Raw genomic sequence first — 13,783 nt, forward strand, 5'->3', positions numbered from 1 at the left:
AGAAACCAGTTTTCTCAGCTGCCTGAGGGCTGGAGTTCCCCAGCCCTTTTCCTTTGTTACAAGATGATGTAATCCCATAACACAATCCTTATTGCCCACCTACCAGCGAGCTTAGTACGCCCTCACACAACGCAACGCATCTACCGGAGCCCGTGTATTGGCGGAACTGCTCTGGTGCTTGATCAGTCAGAGCCAAGTGAGCGAGCTAACTAATCGGAGCATACTGGGCTCATCAGGAAGGAGGGGCTTAAAGACACTGGAGCTCTAACAGAGAGTTTCAGACAGAGGGTGAGTAAACAATTACAGTATGACAAAAATAATGTGTTTCTGGAACACTGAAGCATGTAAATGTATTATAGTCGACCCCAAAAATAAATTTATGAACATTGGAAATTAGCATAACAGGTCCCCTTTAAATTCAGCCTGCTTGTGTATGCAGATCCAAAAGTAATTTCAAATTTATTGTCTTAAAATTGATTTTTTAACAGATGCATTTTCCTCATATCTCTGACAAAGAAGACACAACACTGAGAAAAAACAGAGGAAGAAGCGATGGGCTGTGAATCTGACAGTTTTCTCACTCATCACGGATTTAAATCTGAAAGGAGAGATCGGTAACAGCATTAGCAGTGTGATATCAGTAATGTTAGTGTTCAGGCATTACGGCATGGACATATGCACATCGAGTTGTCTGTGTCCTGTTTCCTCTGTCCACATATGTCCACAGCTTGGCTCTATTCCAGCTACCAGCACATCTGAGTCTGGTATTAATTGTTTGACAGCTGATCATTATCTGGCTCAGGTATGTTAGGAGTGCTGCTGGGGTTCAGACCTCTGTATAACTCTGTTGGTCAGTTTTTCTTTTTAGTCCATATTAATTTGTTAAAAATTAATATGGACTAAAAATCTTAAAATTGTTTCCTATCATTTATAATTATTCATAGTACTATATTGTTAATAACCTCAGCATAACTTATATATGGAATAACAGCAGACCTTAAAATCAGATTCATTGGTCAAAACTGTGTATTTATTGCAGTATATTTCAAATTTCTACACAAAGTCAGTTAACATGTTTTTCTCCGTCTGTAGAACATATCAAGTGTGATGACGCTATTGTACTGTGCATATACACAGTTGTAAAAACAATAAACAATAACTGTAATTATATTTTTTGAAAGCTATGTGGGTGCTTTTTCATGGGCTGTGGTTTGGATTGCAGAGTAAATTATTTGAATGTAGAAGTATTCTGAATTTTTAACAGATTAACAAGGAAATACAAAACTGTAAAATAGTGATTTTCCATACCCCTTTAAATTAGTTTACTGTAATTTATGCATACTTATTATTGTTCTTGTTCTCCTTATTATTATTATTTTAAAAGTTGATAAAATGATACCTTCATTAAAAAATGAAGCAACTGTAAAATAGTCTGTAAAAAAATGTATTTAACACATTTTACCACATTTTTAAAACATTAAGGGTTAATTACTATAAAAAGGTATTTAAAAGCACTGAAATAAATTTTTAAATTTTGCAGCAACACTGTATTACAAAATAGTTGCATAAGAGTCTTCCCTCATACTACCACCATGTTGAAGGCATGGTATGAACTCACAAATAAATTTTCATCATATCACAGATTCCATAAACTTTTCTAATGCAACAGAAACATTTAAAGGAGAATTCCACATTTTTCTAAACTTGGCATAATTCTGTCATTGCGATGTAAACAAAATCATTTAGTGGTTTCATATAAAATGGCTTATTGTAGAGAAAGCTACAGACTGGGAACCATGTGCCTATTATTATTATTATTACTTTTGTTGTTAAATTTGTTCTGAAATGTATAAATGTAGTATGTACTAATGTATGTAATGTTTATATGTTTATAAAATGATATGCAATATATTAAAATAAATGATACCATTATGCATCCTACATAGAATGAAAAAATTAAATAATGAAATAATGTGTCTTTAGACATGTCTTAAGACATCTCAAGACATGGTGATGGCTGGGTATGTAGTCTTTTAGCGCACATTCACTCGCCTGTTTGGTCAGCAAATAAGGCAATTACAGCAAGATACACTAATTATTAAATGCAGTGTCATCAGACTCTCATAGTTGATCTACACCGCTGGGATGTTTTAACCACAAAGCACAACTTGTGTTTTATTAATGATGTCTGACTGTGTCACTTTCCACAACTAGGGTGACCAGAAGGGTGTTCTGTTTTATATGCGTGGGTTTCACCCACAGTAACCTCACGACTCTCCCCATTATCCATTCTGGCACTGCATAGAACCAACTTTGGCTGCATTAGTACTGTTGTGTTTTTGCCATATGAACTAACCACAATCTTTCAAATTTTGCTTTGCATTTGTCTGAAAAATTTGTGTGATGAACAGTTAATCACTGACATTAATTACTGTTCATCACACAAATTTTTCAGACATTTACAGATTCAGACATTTACAAGATTTTTACTGTAAAGGCAACGTAAATAATTAAACATAATTTACAAGTCAGTTTTGTAGTCTTATTGGTTTTATTCATCATCAATTCATACCTAATAGTTCTTTATTCATCTTTATTCATCACCAGTTCCTGCAAAAAATAGGTATTTACAGTTTGTCATTGCTGTTTCATAGTTAAACAACAACAGAAACAATCAGTAATCTTCACATATTTTGGTTTACTTAGTACAAATTATATGTTCGTAGATGTCTTTGGAGCAAGATTTTCTCCTTGGATTAATAATATGTTTCCTTTTCCACCCAGCCTAAAAAGAGAGACAAACAATGATTATTAGGAATTATTATTAGGATTATTAGGAAATCCATTTCCATTGTCATTGATCTATGAACATACAGATAATCATCTTTCTTATCTGCTGAACACACTTCATGTCATCTCCTGCTTTGTCAAATTTTTTAACATTTGTTTTTCATAATTATAGGAATATCAGCCATCAGCATCAATCTAACATCATAAAACTAACAAACATTTTTGGAATGTTTTGAAGGTTCTTCATGCAGTAACATAAAAATACACATCCGTTCTTACCTCCTGGGTTCCGCCTAAGGATGTATCTTCTAGCTTCATCATAGATGAAGATGATGAATGCGTATGGTAAGGCACACACCCACCACCAAGGTCTAAAAAAATGAAGGGGGTGGCAATATTTACATTACAGAGAAAACTCTTCCCAACCATTGTGAATATTTGTTAAAACGAACCAACACAAAGGATGTGGAACCACCTTTTTCCTGTTTCTTACATTCTCCTTTAAAGAGGAATTCCACTGATTTTTCAATCATTTTGCATTTAATTGCATTTTGCAATTTAATTATTGAAATGTGAACATTTCAAGTCATTCAAAGTGGTTTGATGGAAAATGGTTTATGATTTCTTTATATTATTTGCCAATGATAGGAACCAGGGGTTGTGATGGTGCAGCACAAATTTAGCCAATATGATTATTATATTATTATTCACTATCCAAAGCAACCAGTGAACCTACATGTGCCTTCTAAGTTTTTTGCTAAGTTCAAAAAAGATACTTTCATTAGACACTATTTTGCCTTTAACATGTACCTTTCCACCATGAATAGATTTAAAATATATATATATTCTAGGTTACAATCTTATCTAATAACTATTGTGAAACAATGTCTCAGGCATCATGCAGTATATTTGTAACTGTGTTACACACTGTGTGTGTAATAACATTGTGAAGGAGATTTTAGAGGCTTTCAACTTTTCAGACATCCAGTTTCACCATTGTGAACAATTCTGACTGTAAGTTTCTTTAGAAAAGTGCATTTACATCGAACTACTCTGAATGACTATTTCATTATTCCATTAAATTTTTAAACATTGGTGGAATTCCACAGGGTTTCCAAAGGAGCAATTCTTCTTCAAGAGAAAACATCAGGGTGTAGAGTCAAATTACAAACATTACTACACTATTAATTGTTTGCAAACTATACTGTAGCCAAACTTACTTAAGTGGATACATTCTGATGGCAACATCCATGCCTGGGCAGTAAGACAGAAAAGAAGCCAAAGCCGTCTCCTCAAAAAGACCAAAAATGAGGATTTTGTTTCTAAAAGCAGAAAAAAAGTGAGAAATGATGTGAAAACACATCCTTAATTCAATGTAAAATGCTGAAATCTGTCACTTTGTTTATGTACTTCATTTTTTGTTGTACAATAGAATTCATCCTGGTCTTGCAGATGATCAAGTCGGCCCACTGCACTATCACAATACTGACAAAGAATGCGGTGTGGCATGTGTACTCTACAATTTTTCTGCTCTCGTAGGTCTGCAAGCAAAAAAGACACATGCATTGTTTAAGACACAGTGAAAAGGGAAGAATCCAACAGCTCTAATGTGACCCTCCCCCTTGGCCATGATTTGCAAAACATACCCATTCCTGGCCATAGCTGTCTTCCAGGTCATTGAGATACTTATCATCCCAGTCAATACGCAGTCCTAGCAGGTATGAAGGAAGGAATCCATTCTCAGCAAGGATCACGAAATAGGTGAAGAAACCTGCAGCTGCTTGCATCATTCCTAAATAAACACAAAAAGAACAAAAACTGAATTGGTTCAAAGGCTAAAAGGATAACTTTTGAATATTTCTTTTATGCAGTTCCGAATGACAGATATCCTAGGATTGTCCTTGGATTAGACCCACCATATTTTGAGATCCCCAAGTGACTGTCCTGATACCAAACCTCTTCATCTGCCAGTGTTTCTTAAGTAACACTTGTGTGGTCTTAGTGGTCTTACCAATCTGGCCGTATGCCATACTGATGAGCCTTTCATTCACCAGCTTGTCTGTTTTGGGGTTTCTGGGCTGCCTCTTCATGATGTCACTTTCAGCACTTTCATATGCCAAAGAAATCGCAGGTACCTGCAAAATGATTTAAAATGCTTATTTAAGATACTAATAAATAGTAAAGAGGGCACTGATCTGATACCAGGTATCGGTATAGTTCCAATGTCAGTAGAAAATGCTGTGAAGAATGTGAAATGTTTCAACTACACAAATAGCTCTTTTTGAAGCTCACTAGTTAAAAAAGGATATTGTATCTTATTGATGATATTCTAGGTTCTCAATTCAAAGCATTGTATCATAAAAAGTCAGATTATTATTTAATTGGGAAGGGGAAGAGTGAAACCTAAAAGACCAACCTGTATGTTCTTGAGAATGAGGTGCTGTTTTATTTATTTGTAATACATAAGCAAAGATTGTTCAAGCTTGTATTTATACATTTATGTGTGGCCTTTATGTCTCTTATGGCTGTCAAAATTCCAGTCCTATGTGGGTCCACTAAAATACTGGCCAAAGTGTAAGGAATTCACTTCAAGTTGTCAGATGTGATGATCTAAATTTAAAAAACAACAGTGCATATTTTAAGCTGGTTAATATTCTCTTCTCTGTCCAAATGACTAAGGTATCTCATGTTGCTATTTAACTACTGATTTGCAATAATGATAGTTTTGTATGGTTTTAATTTGCAAATATGTGTTTATGATATTTAGAGTTTTTTGTGCATGCAAACAAAAAGAAAGCTAAATCTGCACTGTAGTGGAATAAAGTTCTGGAAAAAAAATGTCAAATTTACAAACCAAATTCAAAAAAAGTGGAACAGTATATGAAATGCTAATAAAAACAGAAAGCAGTGATTTGTACATTCAGTTTGACCTGTATTACACTAAAAATAATATAAAAACAATATTTATGTTTTACCTTATGAACTTCATTGTGGAACTTTGTGTAAAGCTTTGTGTGGAATGCTCATTCTAAATTCTAAACACCTGCGACACTTTCCAAACAAGCTGGGACAGGTGCATGTTTACTACTGTGTTACACCACCTTTCTTTTTAACAACACTTGGGGACTGTAGACACCAATTGAATTGGTGTCTACTGTTGCACAAGGATCCAGCTGTGCAAATGTACAGGGCCTTTGTGGTTGTATTTGGAGCTTAATAAGACAAGCATTTTAAAATCTTGAAAATCTGGAATCCAGACAGGCCAGTCTAGCACCCACACTGAATACGCAGTCATGACAACATAGCTTGATGCTGTCATGTTGAAATAAGCTTGGCTGTCTCTAAATAAGTAAGCACCTAAAATGCAACACATCTTGCTCCAAAGTATGTTTAACATTAATTCTTGACATTGCTTTCACTGATGTTACCCTGCAATACCCCCATAGCATGACAGATTCTGGCTTTTGAACTTTTGATGGTCCTTTACTTCTTTGACCTAGAGAACACAACATCTATTATTTCTGTAAAAAATCTGAAAGACTCACTCATCTGACCACAAAACACGTTTCTACCGTGCATTTCAGATGAGATTGAGCCCAGAAAAGTCAGCAGCATTTCTGGACATTGTTGACATATGACATCCAGTGTGCACAGTACAGTCTTAACTTGCATTGTGGATGCAGCAACAGTGTTTTGATTGAGAATTCCCGAGCTCTTGTGGTAATATCCGTCACAGAAGCATGCTGTTTTTTTTGCACTGACATATGAGGAGTCAAAGGTCATGGGTGTTCATTTGTTTTCAGGCCTTGTCCTTTAGGCACAGAGATTTCACATTCCCTGAATCTTTTGATGACATTATGGACTATAGATTGTGAAATACCTAAAGTTACTGCAACCCCTGGCTGAGGAATGTTATTTTTAAACTGCTGGAATTTTTGCTGATGTGTTTTTTGCAAAGTGGTGAGCCTTGACCTCATAAAGAGGCCTGGATGCTCCTTTGATATTCAAGCATGATTGGATCACCTGTTAAAGATGTTTTTTGAACATTTCACAACATTTCAGTCTGATCTTGGAATCATGGAAAGCGGTACAGGCATCAATTTGAGAATAAATTCATTTACAAAAAACAAAGAAGTTGATAAGACAAAACGTTTCACATCTTGTCAAATCACTGCATTCAGATTTTATCTGAATTTTTCCGACTGTCACAACTTATTTTGGAATTGGATTTGTAAAATAATTACATTACACTCTAATAAATATGATGTGTTATGAATGCCCATATTCTTACCATGTCAGTTCCTAGGTCAATACAAAGTATAGTCACAGTGCCAAGAGGGAGAGGAATGCCAGCAATGATGAAGAGCAGAAAAGGGGAGATCTCAGGTATGTTACTTGTCAAGGTGTAAGCAATTGATTTTTTGAGGTTGTCAAAGATCAAGCGACCTAAAAAGAGAAGTACATTTTCATTACAATACTTTGCTAATTTCAAACTTAACCTGATTGTAAGCACTTCAGCGCTGTTTTTTACCTTCTTCTACTCCAGTCACAATGGAGGCAAAGTTGTCATCCAGAAGGATCATGTCAGCAGCCTGTTTAGAAACATCAGATCCAGCAATACCCATAGCTACACCAATGTCAGCCTTCTTCAGAGCAGGAGAATCATTGACACCATCACCAGTCACAGCCACAATGGCACCCTGTCAGCAAAAGAAATGACAAAAAATGACAGTTAAAAACATGAAAGACCACTTCACTGACACTCAAATTGATCAAATTTTACATAAAAAATACAGAGCGCTTTGTTTATTTAATTTCCAGTAAAAACGACCATTAAGGACAAGTTATTCATTTTTCAGTATCAGAGAAAAAGCAGAAAACATATATTTGAGAGAAAAAAAAAACAAAAAAGCTTCAACAACTAAATATAACATCACATTTGTCATTGTCAAGTGTGCCCACTCTTCTATACTTTTTGTTAAGCTAGCTTTAAGTTTTTTAAAGACATCTGCAGGGATATTTTTCCACCCCTCCAGAGTTTTTCATAATCCAAGTAATCCCAAGCGCATTCCATGATGTTGAGGTCTGGGCTCTGGGGTGGCTGGTAGCTTCTTTATTTGATTTGCAAATGTTCTTCTTTTTTATATGTTTCCTTTTCTTAGTAACAGCTTCTTGATAGTTACACATCCTTTTAGACAATTAAACATTCTTTCAGACAGTCACACATCCTTTTCATTTTTTCTATAACATGTAGTTGTCTTCTCACAGTGGAAGAATTTTTTTAGAGGCAAGACTGGAGTTTGATTTTCTATTGTGGAAATTGGGGCCCCATCATCATTGTCATCACTATCATCTCTCCTTTACTGGAACAGACCATCAAACAGCATGCTCTATTCTGTGCTGGGGAGCAGAAAAGACTCTCATGGTATTCCAATGGACGAAGAGTCCAAATACCCTATAAGGTTTGGGATGTATGCACTGAAAAACCATATGTCGATACATTGTGTCCAAACCTTTAGGAACAATTTTTGCGTTCACTGGATTGGAAGAATGGAAGAGCTCAAGTGTCAGTAGGTGTCACTGAAAAATAACTTGTACTTCATGTCTGTTTTGACTTGAAATTGAATAAATGAAAGGTCGGCCTTCTGACTTTGCACAGCACTGTCATATTTATGGTACCTGTCGCTGGCAACCTTCCACAATGATGAGTTTTTGCTGTGGAGAAGTTCTTGCAAACACAATCTCAATATGGTATCTCAGGACATCATCCAGTTGCTCTGGGCTCATTTCCTTCAGCTCTGCACCATGGACCACACAGGCCTTTGCTTGTCTGGAAAGATATTTAACACTAGTCTGAAATATTGTTTTCCCCGTATTTAAACATTTCAAAATGTTTCAATTGTTTATTTTGTAACAAAACAGCATTGAAAAATGACCAACCTGGGGTCAACATCTCCAACAGGGATATTCAGGCGAGCAGCAATATCTTCTACAGTTTCATTGCCCTCAGAGATGATACCCACACCCTTAGCAATGGCCTGTGCTGTGATTGGGTGGTCACCAGTGACCATGATAACCTGAAAACACATGACATTATTGAAACATCTGACATAAAGATCTACAAATTTTGCAGTGTAATATAAAATAAACCACTGTACCTTGATTCCAGCACTCCTGCACTTAGCAACAGCATCTGGTACAGCAGCACGAGGAGGATCAATCATGGACATGAGGCCAACAAAGCACAGGTTCTCAGTGGGAAAGTTCACCTCCTCTGTATCAAATGCAAAGCCCTCAGGGAACTGATCATCAGGCAGACTGAAATGACCGAAACCTGCAATGTAGAGAATAAATGTCTATAATACAAGCTGTCTTTAACTACCAAAGAGTGCATTTATTTAGATCATCTCACCTAACACTCTTTCTCCAAGTCCCCCAAGTTTCACATAAGCGTGCTGGAAAGCGTCCTTCATTTCATCATCCAAGGGATGTTCTTTTCCTTGAATCAAAATGGTTGAGCAACGGTCCAGGATTCTCTCAGGAGCACCCTTTATTACTAATAAGTGCTCAGTCTCTGAGGGGTTAGGGTTCTTGTGGATTGAGAGCTAATGAATAAAAATTTAGCTTTTGTTAGGTTCACTAATGTCCATGAAGTTACTACATTTTAAAAAGTTATTGAAACGCTAAGTAAAGCACCTGGTATTTGTTGGTGGAGTTGAAGGGGATCTCAGCAAGCTTTTGGTACTTGTCTCTCATCTCCTTGACTGAACCACAGCAGAGTTCAATACACTTCAGCAGGGCAGATTCAGATGCATCACCAGCTGTATCTCTCTGAGAAAGAAGAAAAGGGCAAACACGGTCATTCAGTCACAATCTGGAGGTAGTGCTCGCACTGTTCTTTATCCTAGAATGGCATGGCTGGTGTATGACCTACTAGGTTTCACACCTACTACAGACATGGAACTGTGATTAAATCAAAATAAGCCCAAGGAAAAAGATCTAAGATCAGGAATTTTTTTTACATTTTTATAGCCAGACCTTGAGGATGGGAACTTTGCTCTGATCCCCAAGGAAGACAGCACGGTTGCACAGGGCAGCCACATGAGCAAGTGCTGACCATGTAGGAGAGCTTCTATCAAAAGAGGTTCCACTCTGGTTCTCTGTGGTGTCAGCTTCATGAATCTGGTTGTCAAACCACATGTGAGCCACAGTCATACGGTTCTGGGTCAGGGTTCCAGTCTTGTCAGAGCAAATAGTGGAGGTGGAGCCAAGTGTCTCTACAGCTTCAAGATTCTTCACCAGACAGTTCTTCTTGGCCATTCGTTTGGCAGTCAGAGTCAGACAGACCTATAAGAATAAATAAGAATAAAAGTAGCAGCTATAGATGCATGAAGTTAAATTTCCTGAATCATATTTCAGAATATATTTACATTTCAGTATTTATTATATCATGAAAGCATCATGTCCTTTTTGACAGATACCAGTCCCAGGAGCTAGTTAGATACCAAGGTTGGCCAAATGTATCTGTGCCCTGGGTTTTGAAACTTTTGAATGGGTGGCAACAGACACTGCATTCTTTTAAAACATTCCTACTGGGTTTACATACCAGATTTACAGGCTTGTACAGCAAAAAAAAAAAAAGAAAAACAATGTGGTTAAAGTTCAATAATACTCTTATCCACTGTATAGCGTTTTTCTATATCACTCTTATTATCAAAAAAATCAATACTAATAGAGATGGACAATGCATGGGGAAGTTCAGTTCCAGGAATGCTTATGCATTATATGTAATTAACTACATTTTCTTAACTTCTTGAAAGGAAAATCCACTTTGAACCATATGGAGTTTGCATTACTTGGTACAATACTTACAGTGACTGTGGCGAGTAGACCCTCGGGCACATTAGCAACAATGATTCCAATAAGGAAAATGACAGCTTCCAGCCAGCCATATCCAAGGATGAGGGACAGAATGAAGAAGGACACGCCCAGGAAAACAGCTACACCAGTGATAATGTGGATGAAGTGCTCAATCTCTTTGGCAATTGGGGTCTGTCCACCCTCAAGGCTTGAGGCTAGTATAGCGATACGACCCATCACAGTGCGATCACCAGTGTTGATAACAATACCTCTGGCAGTACCTGAGAAAGAATATTGCACATTCCACACATTATTGCTATTATTATTATTATTATTGTTATTATTATTATTCATATTATTATTATTATTATTATTATTATTATTATTAGCATCAGCATTAATATTAGTAATAGTAGTGTAGTAGTTCTTTTTACAGCTCATGTATGTGTTTATACCTTCCAGGCAGTTTGTGGAAAAGAACACAATATTCCTTGTTTCTAGAGGATTTTCATTAGAGAAGTCAGGAGTACGGGTTTGTGGCTCAGATTCACCAGTCAGAGAAGAGTTGTCCACCTGAAAGAGAGGAGTATTGAACATAAAGTGGGCAATATGACAATATGTATTTCATAACAAATCATGTCACAATATGTAAAAAGAAAGTATATTGTCAATACTTAAAAAACATTTCACGGCATGTTTGATTACAGGGAGGGAATAATTATTCCTGTTTAATTAGGAAGTGTGTGAAATGTTTAATACAAATGATGAATGTATTTATAGTCTTTTATAGTATTTTTAAAATGTGGAGCTCTGTTCCAACATCAGAAAATAAAAAATATTGTGTCATGTCATGTGTAGTGAAGAAGTCCCAAAGTATCATGATATTATACTTTTGCCATATCGCCCAGCTCTAATTGAACACCTGATTATAATTCCAGTCCTCGTCCATGTAGCTAGCATTTTATTTTTAGGTCTTTGTCTTACCTTGCATCCATGTGCAGAGATGATACGCAGGTCAGCTGGAATTCTGTCACCAGCCTTAATCTCCATAAGGTCACCAACGACAACTTCCTCAGCATTAATGCTCCTTTTCTCACCATCTCGAATAACCAGAGCTTGCTATATAAGAAAAATTTAATTATTTGAGGGCTGAGATGCAGAAAGAGTATAATTCCTATTACAGTTTGCTGGCATTATACATGTGGAACAAGGTTCTTGAAGGAGTCCATGATCCTTGAGCTTTTAGCCTCTTGATAGTATGAGAAGCAACCAGTAATCACAACCACAGCAGCAAGAACAATACCCAGGTACAACTGTAAAAACAAACAAACAAGTAAATGAATGAACGAATAAAAAATCATGACAAAAAGGAAGTGTTACAAAACTGTAAATCTTAATTATTTTTTTCACTTAACAAGCTGTGAAGCTGTGGAGGAGAAGGGATTTTCAAGCAACATTCATCTCTTACATTATCACTTTCTGGTTCAGTCTCTGTAGTAAACTGGATCGCGAAAGCCAGAAAACAAAGGAAAGATCCAATCCACAGTAGTGTACAGAATCCACCAAAGAGTTGTTTACAGAACTTGACCCATTCTGGTGTAGTTGGAGGGGGTGTCAGTGCATTGAGGCCATCACGTTCAAGAATCTCCGTTGCACGGGAACTGGACAAACCCTTACAGATATAGTGAAGAACTGGTTGTTGTTTTTCTTTTAGGACAACATGAACCAATTAGGTTTAGATAAGAAAACAACAGACAGAAAAATAAAAACTATTCAAAGTAAAATATATTGCTTATTACTTTGTAAACAGATTAATAATTGGCATAAAGACTGATTTTTTCTTAAATTCTTCTAAGTACATTAGAAGAATATAGCTCATTCACTGCAAAAACTTACTTTGTTAAGATCAGTTCCATATTTGCGATGCAGCTCATCTAAGGATAACTTGTGATCATCCTGCATAGGAGACAATGTGATTGATACAGGAGTCAAACATCAAAAATTCACAGTGCTTTCACACAAATGCAGCAATATTATGTTTTCATATCTTGCCTTGAAAATAATGGCAAAACATTACTATGTTAATTTCTTACCAGATCCACTTCTTTCTTGAGTTCATCCATGTCCTTCCTCTTTTTCTTCTTTTTGTCCCCATCTTCTGAAGTTGCTGCCAACTTGTACTTATCATTTCCTGTCTATACAAAATACATAAGTGTTAAATTGTGCATATCTACTCTCAGGCATTAAAAATGTACAACTACAGAATCAGGGTTGATATAAACAAATTGAGTGGCCTGATGTGCATTTGATTTAAGAAACATATGATCCACTCACTCCTAACCCCATCTTTTTATCTTTAAGATCTTCAGTTACTCTCTAGTTACACATTGATGTACATGCCTGTCCAAATCCAGCTGACAAACCTTTATACCTTACCAATTCACCTGTCCAAAGGGGAGGAGGTTTGGGCAGAACCAGACACATAGGCAGGTCATTTGAATTTCTCCATGGCAACATCTGGGAAGTGTTTTTGGAAAAGTTTTAAAGTATTGTAGATACACAAGGCATTCATACAGGTAGGTCATTTAAAATCCTCAACCTCTGTGTTTACACAGTAATATTCCAATACTGCCCATAAGGCAGTGTTCTGAGAAAGCCGCTTGTGACATAAACACCTTATTTGTACATTCACCCAAATAAGACCTTTTGTGGAGCAAGCATATTCTAAATGGAAAATGTAGAATGGTGTCCTCTTTGCCAAGATATCAATTTCATCACTCAAGAAGCATTTATTATTGCGCATGATCATAATCAGCCAAGATCAGAATTGGCAGGTGTTTTGCTCCAAACACACAATTGGCCAACTTATTATTTTGGTTTTGGCTGATCTGTGTTGCAGTTTTATAACTCAAATAACATTGACAGCACTTGCCCTGTATGTGAGAGCTGCTTCTACACCTTTACCAACATGTTGGATAATTTTGACTAGTTATCCATTAAAGAGCAAATAATGCTATTCATATTGTGACTTTGATACTGGAAATTGCATAGTGTGTTTCATGTGTTCATTTAACTCACACAGTGTGAGCTTTGGGTTTTAACCCCTTAAAATCCTAGGCTTATTATATACTAA

The 13,783-nt window shown here is 36.3% G+C and overlaps 1 protein-coding gene across 1 annotated transcript; it reads right to left on the reverse strand.

The window, feature by feature from the left end:
- Positions 1-2,532: 2,532 nt before the first annotated feature.
- On the reverse strand, positions 2,533-13,064 carry LOC118798018 (sodium/potassium-transporting ATPase subunit alpha-1-like). Its single transcript, XM_036557314.1, has 22 exons — positions 12,985-13,064; positions 12,744-12,845; positions 12,547-12,606; positions 12,119-12,322; positions 11,850-11,963; positions 11,635-11,769; positions 11,106-11,223; positions 10,663-10,931; positions 9,829-10,137; positions 9,487-9,621; positions 9,203-9,395; positions 8,949-9,124; positions 8,731-8,867; positions 8,470-8,620; positions 7,322-7,490; positions 7,082-7,236; positions 4,802-4,925; positions 4,437-4,582; positions 4,201-4,331; positions 4,011-4,112; positions 3,070-3,161; positions 2,533-2,785 (listed from the first exon to the last, which is right to left on the reverse strand). The coding sequence occupies exons 1-22, from the start codon at positions 12,994-12,996 to the stop codon at positions 2,757-2,759; spliced, it is 3,063 nt and encodes a 1,020-aa protein (XP_036413207.1). The 5' UTR covers positions 12,997-13,064; the 3' UTR covers positions 2,533-2,756.
- Between the last annotated feature and the right edge of the window lie 719 nt (positions 13,065-13,783).

The sequence above is a fragment of the Colossoma macropomum genome, unplaced genomic scaffold, assembly GCF_904425465.1.
Source record: "Colossoma macropomum unplaced genomic scaffold, Colossoma_macropomum, whole genome shotgun sequence".
In the NCBI taxonomy this organism is placed as follows: domain Eukaryota; kingdom Metazoa; phylum Chordata; class Actinopteri; order Characiformes; family Serrasalmidae; genus Colossoma; species Colossoma macropomum.